Source organism: Dipodomys merriami, unplaced genomic scaffold, assembly GCF_024711535.1.
Source record: "Dipodomys merriami isolate MVZ:Mamm:240054 unplaced genomic scaffold, mDipMer1.0.p SCAF_823, whole genome shotgun sequence".
Classification (NCBI taxonomy): Eukaryota; Metazoa; Chordata; class Mammalia; order Rodentia; family Heteromyidae; genus Dipodomys; species Dipodomys merriami.
In genome coordinates this window covers 314,908-336,309 of record NW_027206428.1, presented here as the reverse complement: position 1 = coordinate 336,309, position 21,402 = coordinate 314,908, and the positions used below count along the sequence as shown (strand labels likewise).

The 21,402-nt window shown below is 49.6% G+C and overlaps 1 protein-coding gene across 4 annotated transcripts in view; it reads left to right on the top strand.

Moving 5' to 3' along the window:
• Arnt2 (aryl hydrocarbon receptor nuclear translocator 2) overlaps positions 1-21,402 on the top strand; it is an 83,625-nt gene that overhangs the window by 37,117 nt on the left and 25,106 nt on the right. For all 4 annotated transcript variants that reach the window (XM_070011511.1, XM_070011508.1, XM_070011509.1 and 1 more), the window contains exons 6-9: positions 12,899-13,001; positions 16,159-16,224; positions 19,593-19,678; positions 21,262-21,338. In XM_070011511.1, coding sequence (XP_069867612.1) covers positions 12,899-13,001; positions 16,159-16,224; positions 19,593-19,678; positions 21,262-21,338 — 332 coding nt within the window. The remainder of the gene's footprint in view (positions 1-12,898; positions 13,002-16,158; positions 16,225-19,592; positions 19,679-21,261; positions 21,339-21,402) is intronic.

Sequence of the window (21,402 nt, the reverse complement as noted above, 5' to 3'; positions counted from 1 at the left end):
TTTATAGTTAATAGGAGATAAGCATCTCACAGGACTTTCATGCGTGGACTGGCTTTGAACCTCGATCCTCAGATCCTAGCTTCGTGAACAGTTATGATTACAGATATGAGCCACTGGTGAAATTTTGCCTCAGCTCATGGCACATTCTAGAATGTAAACATATCTGGGTTTTGCAGGGTTTTGAGGAGAACTGTCTCACAGTATCTCTGAATGATTTCATTTCTTTTTTTTTTTTTTTTTGTCGGTCGTGGGGCTTGAACTTTGGCCCTGGGCTCTGTCCCTCAGCTCTTAAGCTCACGGCGAGTGCTCTACCACTTGAGCCACAGCACCACTTCCAGTTTTCTAGTGGTTTTATTGGAGATAGGAGTCTCACGGTCTTGCCTGCCCGGGCTGGCTTTGAACCTCGATCCTCAGATCTCAGCCTCCTGAGTAGCTAGAATTACAGGAGTGAGCCACCAGCGCCCGGTGAACGACTTCATTTCTATCCATTCTGAGCCTTCCTCTGTGAGAGCAGTCATGGAGACGTACGCAGTCAGGCCGAGAAGGGTGTGTGGGGCATCCCTGGCAGCCAGAGATGCAGATGAAGCCGAGCATGGTGCTCCTTTTATTTGCAGACAGCCAACTGGGCTCTGCCCCTTGGCATTAGAGTGAGCTGCTTTCCTGGGAGCAAGGTCTGTGTGGTCAGTTGGGAAGGCTCTGCTCTGTGGAGCCGAATGGCGGTGGCTCGGAAGCTGTCTGAGAAGGTTAAGGGAGTTACACCAGGCTCAGTCCCCTCTGACCCCCGAAGCACTGAATGTGTTTGTCCTTAATAATGAGAACTGATGAGGTCAATACACACATTTTCCATCCTACCAAAGTGTATGTGAATTGGGCAGGAAAATGCTGACTCTTGCTTTAAATTCCCATAGAGTTGTGTGTGTGTGTGTGTGTGTGTGTGTGTGTGTCGGGTGTGGGGCTTGAACTCCAGACCAGGGTGCTGTCTCTCAGCCTCTTTGTGCTCAAGGCTAGCACTTACCAATTAAACTCCAGTGCCACTACTGGTTTTTGAGTCCTTAATTGGAGATAGGGGTCTCAGGGACTTTTCTGCCTGAGCCAGCTTTGAGCCACGATCCTCAGATCTCAGCCTCCTGAGTAGTTATGATTTACAGGATGAACCACCAGTGCCTAGATAAATTCCCAGAATTTTAACCACCTTAAAAGAACCATTTGTAGCTGGGTGCCAGTGGTTCATGCCCGTAATTCTAGCTACTCAGGAGGCTGAGATCTGAGGATCATGGTTTGAAGCCAACCTGGACAGGAAAGACTTATTTCCAATAAGCTAATCAAAAAAGCTTGAAGTGGCACTGTGGCTCACTTGGTGGATCTCCAGCCTTGAGCACAAAGAGGCTCAGAGACAGCACCTAGGCCCAGAGTTCAAGCCCCAAGACCAGGGAAAAAAAGGAAACCATCTGTGCATTTATTTTAAAAGCTAAGACTTTGCACACATCACTCTTCTACATTATCATTTTGTATTATGACTTTCCCTGGAACAGGCAATACCTAAGCAGCAGCTATAGAACATTTATTACAGCTTTGTAAGTATGTTTATTTCTAGGCCCCAACACAGTGGTTTTCTACTTCAATGCACATCAGAATTCATCTAGACCTTTAAATTGTTTTTTGACGCTGGGATGTACCCACTTACCGGAATTTACCTATCTTTGGTGAAATCCTGGTACCTATATTTTTTAAAGCAGTCATTGTGATTCAAATTTGACCCAGAGGCTGAGAACTTCTGAGCCCCTTCTGAAGGAAGGGAAGGGGTATGAAAGGGAAAGATCACATAAGGTATAACCTCAACTCCTCTATATCTAGGACAAAAGGTCTGAAAGATGAAAGCATTTTGTAACTTGCTACACCAATGAGCAGAATATTAAAAGTATCAGTAAAATAATTGCAGAATGCACAGCATCAACATTTAAGGTCTGTTGGCATGAGTTCCTAGTTCTTAGTGAAGTATCTTTTATCTTCCCTTTGATACTTAAAAAATAAGTTGACAAAGACATTTTCCCTCCTTGTTTAACGGAAACTATGGCAAAACAGCTGAGAAGTCGTACTGTTTTTAGGCAGATAGAATTATTTTGAATTACTTTGGAATGTTTGAAAAAGCATTGAGTCACTGCTTCCGGGAGGTAGGGTTTAGAGTCAGTGACAGTCTCACGTGATAGTCATGCTTTGCAAAGCTTTGGTTAAAAATAGCTTGATTGCAAAAACCTCAGCATGACCAAGAAAATTAAAATAGTTCCCTCTAGCTTCGCCAGTGAAAGACATTTCCCTCTAAAATGTCATGACTCACACCAAAATGGTTAAATAGAAGTTTCGTATAGCAGCAAACTTTCCTGTTCATTCCCTTTTCAGTGGAGGCTAATTGAGGAAAACATCTGCATCCAGTTTGCCTTTATTTTTGTAGATTATTTTCTTCTACTCCATCCAACACAAAGCTTCTTCTGCCTGGCCGGTGCACAGGCAGTGATCTGTTGAATAGATGGCTTTCAGATGAATAGATGGCTTTCAGTTTTCCCCTTTTGGGTGATGACATAAATTAAACTCCAGGGAACTATTTACAATGTCATTCTGTAACCTTGAGCTGAGTGCACATATTTGAAGGCCTAAAACCACAAGAACTCTACATTGTGGGGTCACCAGGGCCAGCTCTGCTCAGTAACATAGTTCCCTTCATGATGTGCTGAGAGGCGGCCTCCTAAATTGAGCCTCTACAGTGGCAGAGTGGCCCCTGGGGACACTTCTTCTTATAGGACATTCTGGCCACTGTCTTCAACAGTGAAGCTCACCTTGTTTGTGAGGCAGACTTGTAGGCTCAACACCCCCCAGGGGTGAGCAAAGAGTTGGTACAGATTTTGCCCTCGCGTTGAATCCTGGTAACATTTCTGTCCAGCTGATGATCTTGAAGCAGGTTCAGTCTCTCTGACCACAGGGCTGACCTTCACTTCCTCCTCATGGATGATGTGAAGGCAGAGTCAAGACCATGTCTCCGTCCTCCACTTCCTCCTCAAGATGGAATGAAGGCAGAGTCGAGACCATGTCGTACATGACTTCAATGTCACCCTTCTTTGTCTTTGGTGGAGCTCTCTAGACAGAAGCTGGAAGGGAGAAGCAGAGACAAAGATGGAAAGGTCAGGACAGGACTCAGGAGAAACCAGGCAGTGTGGTTCAGGAGAGGTCTGACATTCAGGGATGAGGTTGGGCCCACACATTTCAAAGGCTGTGCTCTTGGAGGATGGGGAGCGTCCGTGTGTCTGTAGTTCAGACAGCCTTAGGCCACCCTCTGGGGGAGATCAGAGAGGAACCGCAGGGCTGGAGATGTGGTGGCATGCCAGCCAGTGAGCGAAAGCATCAGATATGGAGTTTGAGCACCACTCTGGGAGAAGAAAAATCTGTGAGCCATTAGCTGAGACCCCACAGCAGTCAGAGGAGGGAGAGGAGGGCGCCCCGCCACACTGCTGTGGAGTCGCCAGCAGGTCTGGTGGGACATATGCAGAGTCTCCTCGCCCTACCGTGAGGGAAGCCCAGGGTTCCCCTGGTGACTCTCAGACTCATGCACAAGAGCAGCAGAAGCTTGCTCAAGACAGCCTGACAAAGCAAGGGTCTGGATGTCCAGAGCTGTGTCTGGGGTGCTGGGGGTCCCTGACCCCTGCTCTACTCAGGGGCAGCAACTGCCCGATGCACAGCTGAGGCCAGCCTGAGGGGCTCGGCCGCACGTGTGCGTGGCGAGAGGGAAACCTCTGACAGGAGGTAATGACACCTGTCTGACTCAATATCCCCAGCTCAAATCATGTTGCATACTAGAAATGAAGATTGCAGAAGCAGACGAAACAGACACAGTCACCATCTGTAATATAGCTTCCAGTGTGTCTGTGAAACATGGACACACAAATAGCCGTGTGATGCACACAGAATTAAAAGGTGTGGTCTCAGGAAGGAGCCTGAGCTTGAAACAGGAATACAAGACCCTAAATCTGTGAGAGGCGGTGGAGTAGGGCAGGGGAAGAGCTCTGAAGCAAAAGCTTTTAAGATAAGAGCCGAAGTACATGAACTAATGAGGATTAGCGATTTGTGGTGTCAAGATGGTTCTGGCCGAGATGGAAGGAAGGGGTCTGGAGAGGAGAAGGCATGGCGGGGGACAGAAGCCAGCCAGCGCTTCCAGAGCCATTGCGCACTTAGAACTTACTCAAGGGTGAGAAGCAGTCATCTTTAAATATATAAAGACCTTTCTAGTTGCTGGAAACAAAATGTGTTTCCGGAATCTAAGGAGAAGGAAACTAATGTTTATATACTGTGTGAAGTGACTTCACACATATTTCTTATTTAATATTCCCAGCAGGCTTTAAAATGTTTGGTTTTGGAATGCTGTTAGTTGTTTTAGCAGTCATTGAAGTCACTGCTTGCTCAACTCCATGCCTTTGTGTAGCGTGTGCGCAAACTCGTGTGTGTGTGCACATGTGTGTGTGTGTGTGTGTGTGTGTGTGTGTGTGTGTGTGTTGGTCTGTTTCTAGACCCAGAGCGTTTCTATTTATCCTCGACAACTGCAACTTTGTCCTTATGAATGTGGGTAATGATGGTCCTCTACTTGTCCTTTTCCACCGTCAGGGATTCTTGCCGTTCTGGTCACCATCCTGGTGACTCGTATCAGGAGTTACTGTTTGACAGTGTGGTAGCTTCAGAGAAGAGGGTGTTTCGGTTCCTCTGCTTCTAATGGAGGCAGACGCCCTTCTGGCAGGCTTGCCTCCTCTCAGGTCCCGGGCTAGTTCTCAGCTCTTCTCTACATCTTGACCTGTGGCGCATCGTGCTTACCTCCTTGTTCTTTTGCTTCGCTTATGATTTCTGGGAGAATTTCTCAAACCTCTTAATTCATGGACAGAGTCTCCAGGAGTATTAGTATTTATTACATCACTTTGCACATACAGTCCTAATCAATGTCAATACAGTTAATCAATGTCTTTTTTCTTTTTCTGAGAAGTCTCAGATGTTGATAATTTTGCATTTCATTCTATTGTTTTCTTCCTTGTAATCTGCATAGTGAATGGTATTCATTCTAATCTTTCAGACAACTTCCCTTCTTTTAATATACTGGATCTTTGCTCCTCTTATTCATCCTGAATTTCTAGTGTTTCCTGAAATTAAGATGCGTTCAGTAGAGTGCATTTCTTTGACACAGACTGCTTTGGGGTCCAGGTGTCTGGGGGCCGTGTGCATTGCTCCTGGTTGCCTGCAGGTGGCAGGATTTCCCCATCTCTCACTGGACTGTTGCCCAGGGCAGCTTTGCCTCTGCCTCTCTCTGCTCTTGGTTGGCTGTGACACCCACCCCACCCCCACCCGCGGCCTCTCTCAGGTCAGGCCCTCTTCTTCCTGCTCTTAGGCTTCTTCATCCTCTGTTCTTGGTCTCCAGCCTGTCATCTGGAGTTTTTGTTAGGGAACTGTTTTATATCCTTCCCAGAAAGTCCAGCCCCTCGTACAGTTGTCCCTGGGCATCTACAGGGGGCTAGCTGCAGAGGCTCTGGGAGTGCCCCACCCTCTTCCAACATGGTGTCCCATTCGCTACAACCTGCACCACCCTCCCATATACTTTAAGTCACCTCTGGGCTACTTGCAGTGTCTAATAGACTGTAAGTGATATGTGCTGTCGTTTGAATCGATCTTAAGTAACCCTTAATGGGAGACCGTGTTGAAGGCTGACTCCTAGGATGGTGATGTAGGACTCAGATAGGTGTGGTGACCAGTCACTTAGGAACAGGGGTCTTGTTCCAAGGCCACTCCAGGTAAAATTAGCTCCACCTGAAAACAAACTGTGAGAGCAAGAAGGACTGTGTGAGCAGCTGAAATGGTAGAGCACCAAGTTCCTGAGTTCAGTCACACACACATACACACACACACAGAAAACACACATGCACAGAGGAAATACATCCACAGAGCAGAGGGCACATGCACACAGAAGACACACACACAGAGGATGTACAGAGGACATGCACACACACAGAGGACATGCACAATACAGAAGACACACACACATACAGAAGACACACACAGAGGATGTACAGAGGACATGCACACACAGAGGACATGCACACACACAGAAGACATACACAGAGGACCCACATGCACACCTAGGACACACACTGAGAACACACAGGACACACACATAGAGGACACACACACACAGGAAAGGAGAGGAAAATCTTCAGAGCATTAGGAGCATGCTCTTGGAGGGGACTGCGGAATCCCAGTCTCCTACTCTTGCTCTCTACTTCCAGGTCATGAGTGAGTAGATTTCCTCCTCTTGCCATGATGTACTGTATTGCCATAGCCCAAAAGCAATAATTGAAAAACTATGCCTGAAATGTTCAAAAATACGAGTTGATTGTTTCAGGTGTTTGTAATAGTGGTAGAAAGCTGATGGTTATACTATGTATGATTTTTAAACTGTATTTCGGGGATTGTGACAAGAGGAAAGTCCTCCCATATGCAGTACAAGTGTGTATTTACAAATAGTTTAGGTCCATGAAGGTGCAGACGTGGACATGGATGCAGAGCGCGTCTGTAAGGTGCAGACGTGGGCATGGATGCAGAGCACGTCTGTAAGGTACAGACGTGGACATGGATGCAGAGCGTGTCTGTAAGTGTCCAGAGGCAGCTGCATTTCTGCATTTGTTGGAGCATGGTGCAGACGTGGACATGGATGCGGAGTGCGTCTTGCCTCTGTCCCTTACATGTACACTGCGTTTTCAGAATAGCTTCAATGTTCCTGCCATTTAATTAAGGTCTCTGACGCTGCCACTGTTCTGTATAGGTACAGATTTTTCTGCTATTTTTGTTTGTTTTTAAGTCATCTTATTACCAAATTGCAAAGGAAAGGAGGAATGACTTGAATGTGAGTTCCTGAACTCCCTGTCAGCCTGGCCTGTCTACAGCCCAGAGGAACACGCGCCCTTAAAATTAAAACCCTCAGGCTTGCATTTCTGGCATTTCTGGCATTCTTAAATCACACTCCAGCATATTCTAAACAGGATGAAGAATGTGTACTTTGTCTACAGATTAAACAGCTGAAGAGATGCTGATCATGGAGAGGCTGGGGTGATGATTCCATAATGAGTAGCAGATCAGAAGGCTCGAGCGGAGGCACGCTTGTGGTTGCTTGTCGTGTTTGGAATGAGAATGCAGGAGCAAGTTCTGGGGCTTTGCTGGGAGCGGAGGTGGCCCCGTTGGCCGAGGTGGAAGAGGTGGCACGGCTCTGCCCAGAACTAGAGCTCTGTGTCCCTCGGACATGATGTCCAGTCCCCCCAGTGTTCCTGTCTTTGGTTTCCTCACTGCTCATGAGAGGCCATCTCTGATGCTCCCTGAGCACGATGTCTACCTGCCCCGTGCCTCGTTAGGGCTCAGTAACGCCTTCTCTAGATGGCAGGGAGAAGGGAGCAGGAGTTAGTTCTAGACTCCAGTCCCCTTTGCCAGTCTAAGTCATGACAGCTTGACCAGCCTCTTTCTTTTGTTGTTCCATGGCCACAGGCTGAACTCCTAACCTAAACCTAGCACCATCTTCCTTGGCCAAAAAGCAAGGTTCACAGAGTGCTTTCCCCACAGTCGTGTTCCTCATCTGGCCACACTTCCACCGGTCTTGTCTCGGAACGTGGCACTGCTCGGCAAACGCATGGGCTTCTTTAGTGTGTGGCTCTGGGGACTGGTGCTCTCCAGAGAGCGGGGACACGCAGTCCCCACGGGGGCTGCCCTTCCAGCCGTGGTGTCCCTGGAGAGCAGAGCCCACCTTATGAGTTTTTGTTTCTAAAATACAACCACTAATATTCATGCATTTAAAAATCCAAGTCAGGTGAATTTCCCACAGGCCATTCTGGGGAATCAGCAGTTTTCCTCTCAGTATGTGATGTCTTGGCAAAGCATGCTCAGTACGATTGTCAGCAATAGCAGGAAGGTGTTCTTTTTTCCTCTGTTGCATGTTCTCACTGTTCTTTTTTTTTTTTTTTTTTTTTTTGGTCCGGTCGTGGGGCCTGAACTCAGGGCCTGGGCGCTGTCCCTCAGCTCTTCAGCTCAAGGCTAGCGCTCTACCACTTAAGCCACAGCGCCACTTCCGGCTTTTTTCTTTTTGCTTATGTGGTGCTGAGGAATCGAACCCAGGGCCTCAGGCATGCAAGGCAAGCGCTCTACCACTGAGCCAACTTCCCAGCCCCATGTTCTCACTGTTCTTGTGGAGTTACTTTGCTTCCTTTAGACCCAGTTTTCTATGAAGAAAGTTGCTGTTGCTCCCAGAGCCAAGTCCAGATTCTTCTATTGAAAGAGGAAAAAAGGTGGCCAAAGTCACATTTTGCCTGATGAAGACTGCCTGGCCCACCTGGGCTGTGCCTAGTCTTGGAACTGATCACTATAAAGGTTCTATGATTGGCCCAGCTTGTAGCAAGTGACCAACCCCTCAACCAATCACCATCACCTGGGTGGTGGCCCCCATAAGAGAATGTCAGCTCCTTTTTAGACTTTCCTAATGAAGGAAAACAGTGAGAACTATTTCTCAAGAACACTCCCAGGTGTGTGTGATGGGTAAATGAGTCCTTAGCAGCATTGCTGCACCTCCAATTTGAGAAAAAATAGTTTGGCTACAACTTGTAAACTGATATATTTGGCCTCTTTGCCACTTCTCAGTTTCTGAGGGAGGCGTTCCCATCTGCCGTGGTCTTAAGTTGGTGTGCCACTCCCCCTAACTTCCTAGGTCAAGGTTCATTCTGGGTATGGCAGTATTAAGAGATGGGCCTATGTCATGAGAGCCCCGTGGGATTAGAGCCCTTATAACAGAGGACTGGAGGGGCCTTCTGCTCTTTCTAGCACATGAAGACAGCATACTCTGCCAATGTTTGGCTCTCCAGCCTCCAGAACTGTGAGCAGTAAATTCTGTTGTTTATAAATTACCTAGGCTAAGGAAGCCATTTTGAATACCAAATGGACTATGAAACCCCCCGGGAGTGGCAAGGCTTGCTGGACACAGCTTGTAGCTCCAGTTGGTTCAGGGACAGGCCCCGTGCACCGTGTGGGTCCCTGTGCTGTGGTGCGGGGTTTTTCCTGTGTGCACAGCTGTGACAGTGAGGGTCAATCTTCTGAGAACACATTGTCACTGGAACAGCACTCAAAGCCTCCTCTAGCCCCCAGCCCCCCGTGCAGGGGACCGTGTTCTTCTGGAACCACATCAAATACTGTCCATCGTGAGGCCACTGCTTTGGGTTTTGTTTATTGGTTGGTTTTGTTTGTTTTGTTTTTTGGTTTGAGTTTTTTTTTTCTGAACATTCTTTTCTTCTTTTCCTCTGTTGCTATCTTAGTTTTCTTCCTTTTTAAACCAAGATAAGATGTTTCTAGTTTTCTTAAGGATTCTTTTGATGAAATAATTCTAATTTATATTTTTATTTCTCTTGTAGCCTGGGGAGCATTTTTATGTGCACAAAGTCTTCTTTTGTGATCTTATCCAAGACAAACTTCAGGTTCTTCTTTTTCTCAAAGTTACTACTAGCCAAACTGAAACTTAAAAATCAGCTTACTAAAAAGTTATGTAGGCCTTTGCCCATAGAAAAAGTTGCACTGCTATGGAAGTTTTTAATTTTTTTTGTAAAGGGCCAAATAATAAATACTTTAGACTTTGTACATATGGTTTCTATCAGTATTACTCAACTTTGCCATTGCCATATAGAAATAACCGTAGATAATGAACACATGAATAAGTGTTTCCCAATAAAGCTGCATTTTCAGAAACAGGTGATGGTTCAGACCTGTGCCAGAAGCCATAGCTGCTGACTGTGGCTCCAAAGCATCTTCTGCTTTGAACCCTCTTAGAAAAACTGGAGTTGAAGACTTTGAGGTGAATGTATCATAATTTTTATCCCTCTCATGGAGTAAAAATGAACTGTATTTAGACAAGGTGCTGAAGGGGGGATCACTGAGCTGTGGAGATCGATTAGGGCATTGGAATAAAATACTTCCTTATTGCATGCCATGCTCCACCGCGAGAACCTGCTCAGCAATGGTACAGTTACACATAAGTGATTTTGTGCATGTATCTGTACGTTTTTTGTAGAATGCACACATATATGGTGTGGATCTATGTGGAAAAGCTGAGGACTGCTTACCTGTCTAGCAGAAACTGTCCTACCTCAGATGGATGGGAGAGAAAGACTAGGGAAGGCATGCCTAACACAAAGGGAAACGGCGACCCAGCACAGATCTGCACCAGTGTAAACAATAGTGACGTTGCTACCCAGTGGCGGATTTACTGCAAGCCACCTGTGGTCTGGGGGCAGAAACACAGCCCCTTGCCATAGTGAACCTCCACTACTACTGAATTTGTCCAAAATCTATTTGCATAAGCCCTTTAAAAACACACCTACTGCTGGAAGGAAATGGAAACAAATTATACTACATGACATAAGCCAGACCAAGAAAAACAAAGCTGCATAGTTTCCTTCATTTGTGGTAGATAGAGCCCACCTACAGATCTGTAAGTGAACACACTGGGCCACATGCAGGTGGTTTACAAATGAGTTATGCCGGTTTCCGTAGTGTAGCGGTTATCACGTTCACCTCACACAAATGAATTAACCAAAGTATAATAGACTCTATAGAAAGCTCAAATAATATACAATAATCTTTTAGAAAGACTAAGTGAAAGCCCAACAAACCTGACACCAGGAATGGGTACACCGGGAATGGGTACACCGGGAAATGGGTACACTGGGAATGGGTACACTGGGAAATGAGTACACCAGGAAATGGGTACACTGGGAAATGGGTACACCAGGAATGGGTACACTGGGAATGGGTACACTGGGAAATGGGTACACCGGGAATGGGTACACTGGGAATGGGTACACTGGGAATGGGTACACCAAGAATGGGTACACTGGGAATGGGTACACCAGGAATGGGTACACCAGGAATGGGTACACCAGGGAAATGGGTACACCGGGAATGGGTACACCAGGAAATGGGCACACCAGGAATGGGTACACCAACCGGAAAATGGGTAAACTGGGAAATGGGTACACCAACCAGGAAATGGGTACATAGGGCCAGGGGGGCAAGGGAAAGACAAATGAAGGGGAGAAGGAGCTGAGAATGCAGTAGAAAGCATTCACTGTATATACTACAAGATTAAGAAAACTGAGGGAAGGCCTAGGTTGAAGGGAAGTGAAATGTTGATCAAACACATTGTATTCATAAACTGCTTTATTAAATGGCACCTCCTTTGTACAACTACTTAAAGATAATTTAAAGATTAAAACAAAAGCCCTACACCTACTAGGTGAAGTCGGGGTTACATGCATTCCAGAGGAGCTGGAGAGAGGCCTGGGGTGCCCAAGGGAGCCAGAGAAGCCTGGGAGGAACAGAACTGAGCAGCCGGTCATGGAAATGTGTTCTTTCATTTCCCATGTTCCACTGCTGTGCATCTGTGATTTATTTTCCAGCACATGTTGGAATTTGACAGACTCTCATGCTGGTCTACTTCACAGCTGAAACCATTTGCCATTTGGTAGATGATAAAGCAAGTGACAGTTTACATTAAAAAGGCTGTAAAAGAAGCCGTCTGTGAAAGAGACAGACAGGTGTCAAACCGACTCTCAGGGCCTCCTCTCTGGAGCTGTAGAGCCCTCAGCTTATGCCAGGCCTTGTAACAGAGTTGAATTCTGCACACATCCTGCTTAAGGGTGGCACACTGGTGTGATGGCAGAGAACTGCACCCTACAGAACCCTAGCTCATGTGCACAGGGATGGGTACGTGCCTCCGGCCGCTGCAGCTGCTAGGGAGCCCTGTCCAAGATCACAAGTGCCAGCTATCCTAGGACAGGGTGGGAGAACCAGCCTAGGACAGCACAACATGCGATGAAGACACGGTCCAGGAGGGGCCGGCCCTGCGCTGCACAGGCCTTCTCTGCAGAAGAGCCCAGGCCTGGGAGGGTCTTCTGTGAGGGCCTTTTATCTGGGTGATAGAGACCCACTTGGCTACCTGTTTCAAAGGGATAGGTCTCAGGTCACTCTCCCACATTTCTCTGTTTTATGTTTTATGCTTCTCCGTTCTATTCTATTCCATCCTGTTCTTCCTTTCTGTCATCTCTCGCTGCCTAGGATAGAATAGTCTCTGCCTGTTTACTTCTTTGGCTCAGACCAATCCTATTGCACACCTATCAGGGGTGCTGGAGTGGACATTTCTGATGACACCCTGGGTAAGCTGGTATGGTAGCCTGAGAACGGGGGCACTGGGAGGCGGGCAGAGAGGAGATGGCACCTGGGGAGAGGTGACTGTTCCAACAGTGGCCAGGGAAGCAGGGAGGGGTGGGATTTCAGGAATCAGTGGAGATGAACAGAGGCCAGATTTTGTACGTCTGTGCTGGGCCGCAGGATATGTGGTTTCACGGGACTCACTAGTGGAGTGTGGCGTGACTACTGGTCATGAGAAGGTTTTAGAACGGAGGTTTTAGATCCGTGTGGACACTACACTCCAGCAAAGCTGTTGGATAAAGTTAAGGAAAAATGTGTTTTGGATTTAGCCATGAGGAAGCCATTGGTGACCTTGGCATCACTGCATGGAGTAGGGGAAGAAACAGCCGGATTAAGTGACCTGAGGCTCTGGAATCTGACAAAGCAGACCCAGCGAGTGTGGAGTGCTCGGAAGAAAACAAGACATTTTGAATTGTGTGGATGTCTTCCCGTTGCAAATTTTCTGCCAAAGAATGTTGGGAATGCCAAGCAGCAAACAGCTGGTGCAGCCTTGCTTCTCCTGGCAGAGCCGTGGAGTGTTTCTGCCCTGTCCCGTCGCTGGGTCCCAGGCAGAAGCTGGTCCTAACGACCTTCTCTCTTTCAGGCCGGATCCTGGACCTGAAGACGGGGACGGTCAAGAAGGAGGGGCAGCAGTCCTCGATGCGGATGTGCATGGGCTCGCGGCGCTCCTTCATCTGCAGGATGAGGTCTGACGGGGCCGCGGGGCTGGGGCCGGGTGCGCCCTCTGATCTGCCATCAGAGCCTGCAGCCGCGCTGCTAAGGTCACAGGGGCTGACTTGCTTTCTCTCCAGTGACCGCAGCCTGCTGGGTCTGTGGAAGTGTTCCCATCTATCTGTCCCCCTCTTTTCCGCCCATTCTTAGACTCACACCTCACTGTCCTACGATTCTCCTGACTATTTACCCGTCCGGCCTGTCCTACCAGGGTGTACCCCTGCCTCCTACCACCACCAGCAGTGCTACCAGATGATGTGTCCATCACTAGAGCCCTCTCAATCCATCACTCCCATACCCCTACGATCAGAACCAGGACCCCAGCCTTTTAGAGACACTGAGCTTTGTGGGGAATAGTTTATATCTGAACCAGAACAACTCAGAAAGTAAAGACTGAGGCTGCAAAACTTGACCTCAGAGGAGAGCTGAGCAGGAACTGCAACCACTAGCAAAGGAACAAGACCAACTTCTACCACCTCCTGCTCCTCCTGCTCCTCCTGCTCCTCCTCCTCCTCCTGCTCCTCCTGCTCCTCCTGCTCCTCCTGCTCCTCCTCCTCCTCCTGCTCCTCCTCCTCCTCCTGCTCCTCCTCCTCCTGCTCCTCCTCCTCCTGCTCCTCCTCTACTTCCTCCTCATCCTCCTCTTCCTCCTGTTCCTCCTCCTCCTCTTCTTCCTCCTCCTCCTCTTCTTCCTCCTCCTCCTCTTCTTCCTCCTCCTCCTCCTCCTCCTCCTCTTCCTCCTCCTCCTCCTCTTCCTCCTCTTCCTCCTGCTCCTCCTCCTCCTCCTCTTCCTCCTCCTCCTCTTGCTCCTCCTCCTTTTCCTCCTCCTCCTCTTCCTCCTGCTCCTCCTCCTCCTCCTCCTCTTCCTCCTCCTCCTCTTGCTCCTCCTCCTCTTCCTCCTCCTCCTCTTCCTCCTCCTCCTCCTCCTCCTCTTCTTCCTCCTCCTCCTCCTCCTCCTCCTCTTCCTCCTCCTCCTCCTCCTCCTCCTGCTCCTCCTCCTCCTCCTCCTGCTCCTCCTCCTGCTCCTCCCCCTGCTCCAGGAGGAGCCTATCCAGGCCTCCCTGGCACATAGTACCCAGGTTCTTCTTGAGCTCCTCTCTACAAAGCTGGAAGATTCTGAACTGGTCTTAGTACAGCCCAAAGTCAGCCTTCCCTGCCTGACCCCTCCTTTCTGTGAAGCTGCCTGACCCCCAGAGGGCTGCAGGAGGCCTGGCACTGTGACCCACCAGCCCAGTCAGTCTGTGCATTTGCTGTGCGGCCTGCGACTGCACTTAAGCTGTCCACAGAGGATGCTTTCCTTGATCTGCTCCTTGACCCCTTGGCTAGGCCTGCCGAGCCGGCAGCGGCACTGAGGGCTCTTCAGGACCTGGGGTTAGTCGACTTTGCCCTGCACCTGTCCTCTCAGCAGCTGGAATTTGTCCAGAAGGTGTAGTTGAAGCCCCCTTCACCACCCCTCATGTCACAGGACAGCACTGGGGCTCCAGCACCTGAGCCCCTCTATTTAGGGGGGAGCCTCACGGCCTGCTTCCTGTTCATCCGGCAGGGGCACTGGGTCTTAGAGTCACAGCACTCCCCCGGGGCACTATGCCATCAGCCAGGGACGTCAAGCAGGGTGGGCCTGCAGTGCCTGGCGAAGGCTGCCAGTGCCTGTCCTTGCTCAGAAGCATTCAATAGTGCCCTGGCAGTGCAAATGATTCTCTTCTTCCTTCTCCTCCTCCTCCTTATTTTTGAGATAAGGCCTCCCTTTTTGCCCCAGACCAGCCTAGACCTGTTCCTCCTGTTTCCAATTTCTGTGATAGCTGGGATGACAGGTATATACCGCCATGCCCATCATGGTTGTTGAGATGGGTCTTGCAGAGTTTCTTTTTCTTATGCCTGCCTGGAGCCCAGCCTCTGTGTGATGTGCTGCCAGGCTCGGCTGCTGGTGGAAGTGGAGCCTTGTGAGCTTTCTGCTGAGGTGGTCCTTCTGACCTTAGCTCTGAGTGGCTACGGTCACAGGCGTGAGCCCCCACCCGGCAGGAGCAAGCTCTTCATGGCATCATCCGAGCAATTCCCTCGCGGATCAGTTGCTTGGCAGTGTCATGTAGACGTTTCTGTTGGCTGCATTCACCGCTATTAGGCCTGCCCTGTACCAATCAAATTCACTTAGTCCTCCCTCTGCCGTGACGTGTCGGTAGATACCCTCCACGTTGCTTGTTGGAGTGCCTGATCTGCTGAAAGCAGCCTTCTCTGCTGATAAAGCAACATAACTTCAGCAGGACACTGGGCGCAGTCTGCGGGACAAGGACAGAGATCCTGCCAGCATCCCTGGGCAACAGTGCCACAGACTGAGCCTGCTGTGAAACCTTTCAGACTCTGTCAGCTTTCCAGGGTCCCAGAATGTGATTCCACTCTTGCCTTTGTTGTGTTGCAAATTAAGATACCTAGGCTGTAACATGCCATGTAGTCGGAAAATGGAAATTAATTTACTAAGTGGGCATAACCACCACTGGCCAGAGCCCGGCCTCGGCGCAGGCTTTGGATGTTTGGCACCTGGGACGCCAGAAAGGTTAGCATGAGACGGTCCTACCAGAGCACAAGTGTGCTGCTTCATCTCCCCGAGCTCCTGCCAAGGACTCACAGAAAGATCCGCCCCTCCTTGCCCTCGCCCATTCTCTCTTCTGCCATCAGTAGGATTGCAGCTGTCCAGACAGCTCTAGAATCAGCACACCCACGAAGGAAGCGAGAGGTTCCACAGCTGTGATGCCAAGCATCAGAAGATGCTACCGTTCATCAACTAGAAGCCGCTGTTTTGAGCCATCTCTTTGTTCAGGCTTGTCAGCAACTATGTGACTGAAATGGGCTGTGGGACTCCGTAGAGTCAGGCCTCTCTGCAGTCTTTGTTTGAGAGCAATAGGCTGGGCCCTGAAACATTTTCCAAGTGGATTTTGAAGTAGATCCATTTACCTTCCCTGATGGCAATCAAAACTAAAAGGCCTGCAAGCCTGCTCCTTCACTTTGCAGGGTGTTGGCCACAGGTCTCATCTGAATGGATGCATAAGCACCCATAAAGGTCCATGAACTTGGTAGCAGCAATGTATGTTTCATAAACCTGCTTGGATCTCTGCTCACTCTCATCTGTCTGTCGAATCTTAGGTGTGGAAATGCACCTCTGGATCACCTGCCCCTGAACAGAATAACCACCATGAGGAAAAGGTTCAGGTCAGCACTCTCTGATTGTCTGCTGGGGTTGTGCAGGGTGGTAGTGTCGGTTCAGGTCAGCACTCTCTGGTGTGTCCGCTGGGGTTGTGCAGGGTGGTAGTGTCGGTTCAGGTCAGCACTCTCTGATTGTCCGCTGGGATTGTGCAGGGTGGTAGTGTCGGTTCAGGTCAGCACTCTCTGACTGTCCGCTGGGGTTGTGCAGGGTGGTAGTGTCGGTTCAGGTCAGCACTCTCTGATTGTCTGCTGGGGTTGTGCAGGGCGACAGTGTCGGTTCAGGTCAGCACTCTCTGATTGTCTGCTGGGATTGTGCAGGGTGGTAGTGTCGGTTCAGGTCAGCACTCTCTGACTGTCCGCTGGGGTTGTGCAGGGCGACAGTGTCGGTTCAGGTCAGCACTCTCTGATTGTCTGCTGGGGTTGTGCAGGGTGGTAGTGTCAGTTCAGGTCAGCACTCTCTGTCTGCTGGGGTTGTGCAGGGCGACAGTGTCGGTTCAGGTCAGCACTCTCTGATTGTCTGCTGGGGTTGTGCAGGGTGGTAGTGTCGGTTCAGGTCAGCACTCTCTGATTGTCTGCTGGGGTTGTGCAGGGTGGTAGTGTCGGTTCAGGTCAGCACTCTCTGATTGTCTGCTGGGGTTGTGCAGGGTGGTAGTGACAGTTCAGGTCAGCACTCTCTGATTGTCTGCTGGGGTTGTGCAGGGCGACAGTGTCGGTTCAGGTCAGCACTCTCTGATTGTCTGCTGGGGTTGTGCAGGGTGGTAGTGTCGGTTCAGGTCAGCACTCTCTGATTGTCCGCTGGGGTTGTGCAGGGTGGTAGTGTCGGTTCAGGTCAGCACTCTGATTGTCTGCTGGGGTTGTGCAGGGTGGTAGTGTCGGTTCAGGTCAGCACTCTCTGATTGTCTGCTGGGGTTGTGCAGGGTGGTAGTGTCGGTTCAGGTCAGCACTCTCTGATTGTCTGCTGGGGTTGTGCAGGGTGGTAGTGTCGGTTCAGGTCAGCACTCTCTGATTGTCCGCTGGGGTTGTGCAGGGTGGTAGTGTCGGTTCAGGTCAGCACTCTCTGATTGTCTGCTGGGGTTGTGCAGGGTGGTAGTGTCGGTTCAGGTCAGCACTCTCTGATTGTCTGCTGGGGTTGTGCAGGGTGGTAGTGTCGGTTCAGGTCAGCACTCTCTGATTGTCTGCTGGGGTTGTGCAGGGTGGTAGTGTCGGTTCAGGTCAGCACTCTCTGGTGTGTCCGCTGGGGTTGTGCAGGGTGGTAGTGTCGGTTCAGGTCAGCACTCTCTGATTGTCCGCTTGGGTTGTGCAGGGTGGTAGTGTCGGTTCAGGTCAGCACTCTCTGACTATCCGCTGGGGTTGTGCAGGGTGGTAGTGTCGGTTCAGGTCAGCACTCTCTGATTGTCCGCTGGGGTTGTGCAGGGTGGTAGTGTCGGTTCAGGTCAGCACTCTCTGATTGTCTGCTGGGGTTGTGCAGGGTGGTAGTGTCGGTTCAGGTCAGCACTCTCTGATTGTCTGCTGGGGTTGTGCAGGGTGGTAGTGTCAGTTCAGGTCAGCACTCTCTGTCTGCTGGGGTTGTGCAGGGCGACAGTGTCGGTTCAGGTCAGCACTCTCTGATTGTCTGCTGGGGTTGTGCAGGGTGGTAGTGTCAGTTCAGGTCAGCACTCTCTGATTGTCTGCTGGGGTTGTGCAGGGCGACAGTGTCGGTTCAGGTCAGCACTCTCTGATTGTCTGCTGGGGTTGTGCAGGGTGGTAGTGTCGGTTCAGGTCAGCACTCTCTGATTGTCTGCTGGGGTTGTGCAGGGTGGTAGTGTCGGTTCAGGTCAGCACTCTCTGATTGTCTGCTGGGGTTGTGCAGGGTGGTAGTGTCGGTTCAGGTCAGCACTCTCTGGTGTGTCCGCTGGGGTTGTGCAGGGTGGTAGTGTCAGTTCAGGTCAGCACTCTCTGATTGTCTGCTGGGGTTGTGCAGGGTGGTAGTGTCGGTTCAGGTCAGCACTCTCTGATTGTCTGCTGGGGTTGTGCAGGGTGGTAGTGTCGGTTCAGGTCAGCACTCTCTGATTGTCTGCTGGGGTTGTGCAGGGTGGTAGTGTCGGTTCAGGTCAGCACTCTCTGGTGTGTCCGCTGGGGTTGTGCAGGGTGGTAGTGTCGGTTCAGGTCAGCACTCTCTGACTATCCGCTGGGGTTGTGCAGGGTGGTAGTGTCGGTTCAGGTCAGCACTCTCTGATTGTCTGCTGGGGTTGTGCAGGGTGGTAGTGTTGGTTCAGGTCAGCACTCTCTGATTGTCCGCTGGGGTTGTGCAGGGTGGTAGTGTCGGTTCAGGTCAGCACTCTCTGATTGTCTGCTGGGGTTGTGCAGGGCGACAGTGTCGGTTCAGGTCAGCACTCTCTGATTGTCCGCTGGGGTTGTGCAGGGTGGTAGTGTCGGTTCAGGTCAGCACTCTCTGGTGTGTCCGCTGGGGTTGTGCAGGGTGGTAGTGTCGGTTCAGGTCAGCACTTTTCTGATTGTCTGCTGAGGTTGTGCAGGGTGGTAGTGTTGGTTCAGGTCAGCACTCTCTGATTGTCCGCTGGGGTTGTGCAGGGTGGTAGTGTCGGTTCAGGTCAGCACTCTCTTGTGTGTCCGCTGGGGTTGTGCAGGGTTGTAGTGTCGGTGGCCTTACTTGGGAAGTGGCCCAGCCTGAAGAGGGAGCTGAGTTTAGGGAGAACCAGGACTGTGCTCCAGGCAAGAATATGAAGCTGACTAGAATGTGCCTATAAATCTACACGGAAACACACGGGATGGTAAAAGACCAACAAATGCACCCAGACATGATAAACTAGACAGGTCTCCAGATAGTCACACAGTGAGACCACAGGAAGGACCGCAGAGGCTCAACACACTTATGTGCATATGAGCATATAAAATAATAGCTATCAAAATGAACTCTAAGAAATGATGTTTTTGTTTTCTTTTCCTTTTGTCCCGTTAGTTCATTTATCTGTCTCTGGGAGGGCAAGGGGGCACAGAAATGGAGGGACAAAGTGCAGACAGATGCAGCAGTGATGCTCTCTAGATGCAATGTTGAAAATGAACTGTACAACCTGTGGTGAGGACAGGAGGGAAAAACTGGGAGCGATCTATGGGAGGAGAGGCACTTTTCTCAAAGAAGTGCACTCGTTACCTGGCTGTGTAACGGTCACCCATCCATCACCTTTACAATAACAACGGATACATAGATTTAAAAAGTCAAGTTGGATGGAATTACTTGTGACTGTCAGACTCTGCGGGAGGCAGAGTGAGGAGAGGTTAGGGTTCCGAGGTACAGGGACAAACGGGAGCCCAGGGGCTTGTTGGCATCGTGCTTCCCCTCGTCTGCGAAAACAGTTTCACAAACGTTCTTTCTTTAGGAACGGACTTGGCCCTGTGAAAGAGGGTGAAGCCCAGTATGCTGTGGTCCACTGCACAGGGTACATCAAGGCCTGGCCGCCGGCAGGTGAGAGACTGGCAGGCGTAGTCCCAGGAGGCTGACGGCTGCTTACATCTGACCAAAGGATGTGTGCTCCTAGGAGAGGCCAGAAATGACTCTTATTTTCTGTGGTAGTTAGAACTTAATCATCTATGTCAGTGGAAAAAATCCTGCTGCCTGAAGCTAAGATTTCCAAAAAGAGCCTACCTAATGCCACTTCTTCTGTGGCTAATGTTTCCTGATGTTCTAAGCATACCTAACACTGTCCTGTGCCTACTGCTGAGAACCCTCCAGACCAAGGACACATTGTGTTCATCTTCCTACCCAAGTAGGTAGCTCAAACTGGACACACAGTATGTATCCAGGAAGACTAGACAATGGATACATGCGTAGACTGACAAAACAAAGACAAGACCAAGGACACATTGTGCTCATCTTCCTACCCCAGTAGGTAGCTCAAACTGGACACACAGTATGTATCCAGGAAGACTAGACAATGGATACATGCATAGACTGACAAAACAAAGACAAGACCAAGGACACATTGTGCTCATCTTCCTACCCCAGTAGGTAGCTCAAACTGGACACACAGTATGTATCCAGGAAGACTAGACAATGGATACATGCGTAGACTGACAAAACAAAGACAAGACCAAGGAATAGGATGGAGGAAAAGAGGGTCTCTTGCCCTGACTAAAGAAACGGTCAACCAAGAGGGATGGGTAGGTGAAAGAATTTGTCGCCAGAATTTCTGAGGAGTTTGTAGAGTCTCCTTTCCCAGAGAGAGATCTTTTTAAATGGCTGAGACATTCATCTGGCCTTGATGAGGTGGGTGAAATAAAGTCATAGCCCTCTCATGCCTGACAAGGGAAAGAGAGCCATGTCTGGCTGGAAGGCTTCTCCTTAGTCAGCACTTGCCAAGGGTCTGTGAAAATGGAACACCTGTTTCTCTGAAATAGTTCTAGCTGCAGATGTCCAAGAACCTCGTATTCTGAGAGGATCCAGAGGCCAGTCCCTCTGCACTTAAAGGAAGACTCTTTTCAGACTGGTAAACAAGATTGCTTTAACCATTTCCTTCCTACCCTGAGTACTGGTTTTCGCCTCTCTCCTTCTGAGCCTTGTAAGCCCTTACTTTCCTCTACAAGGCAAACCACAGGCTGTCTTCTCTTATAGACTTGTAGGCACCCTTTACCGCCCGTAGTTCTTTGGCTTTTTTCCCCTCCCTTTTTCTTTTGCCTCTGATGGCATTTTTTTATTCTCTGTCAACAGGAAAGTAAAATGTTTATATGACTTGGAAGAACCACTTAGGCTTCCTAACTAAATATTTGGACAAAATTGTGAAAACATAGATGAACAACTTTAATGACATCTTCCTTCCTTGTTTCTGCATCTTTCACAGATGCAATGAGGGTGACCTCGGAACTGTTGAAAGACCTCCCGCAGAGTGAGGAGCAGGAAGTGGGTGCGGGCTGTTGAGGTCATCAGCTAGCTTCCCTCCCAGGACAGCCGCAGGGAATCTGGGGTTTGGTTGCACAAACTTAAGTATGAGCACCTCCCTTCTTCTCCACTTGGTTTGGGCAATCTGATGAGGCCAGCATCTCTCGTTATAGGAATGACCATCCCTGATGAAGATGCTGATGTGGGACAAGGCAGTAAATACTGCCTCGTGGCAATTGGGAGGCTCCAGGTAAGGTAACCCTTCTGGGTCTTTCCATCTCAAATTCAGCCTTCTGATGGCTAAGGGCAAGGAA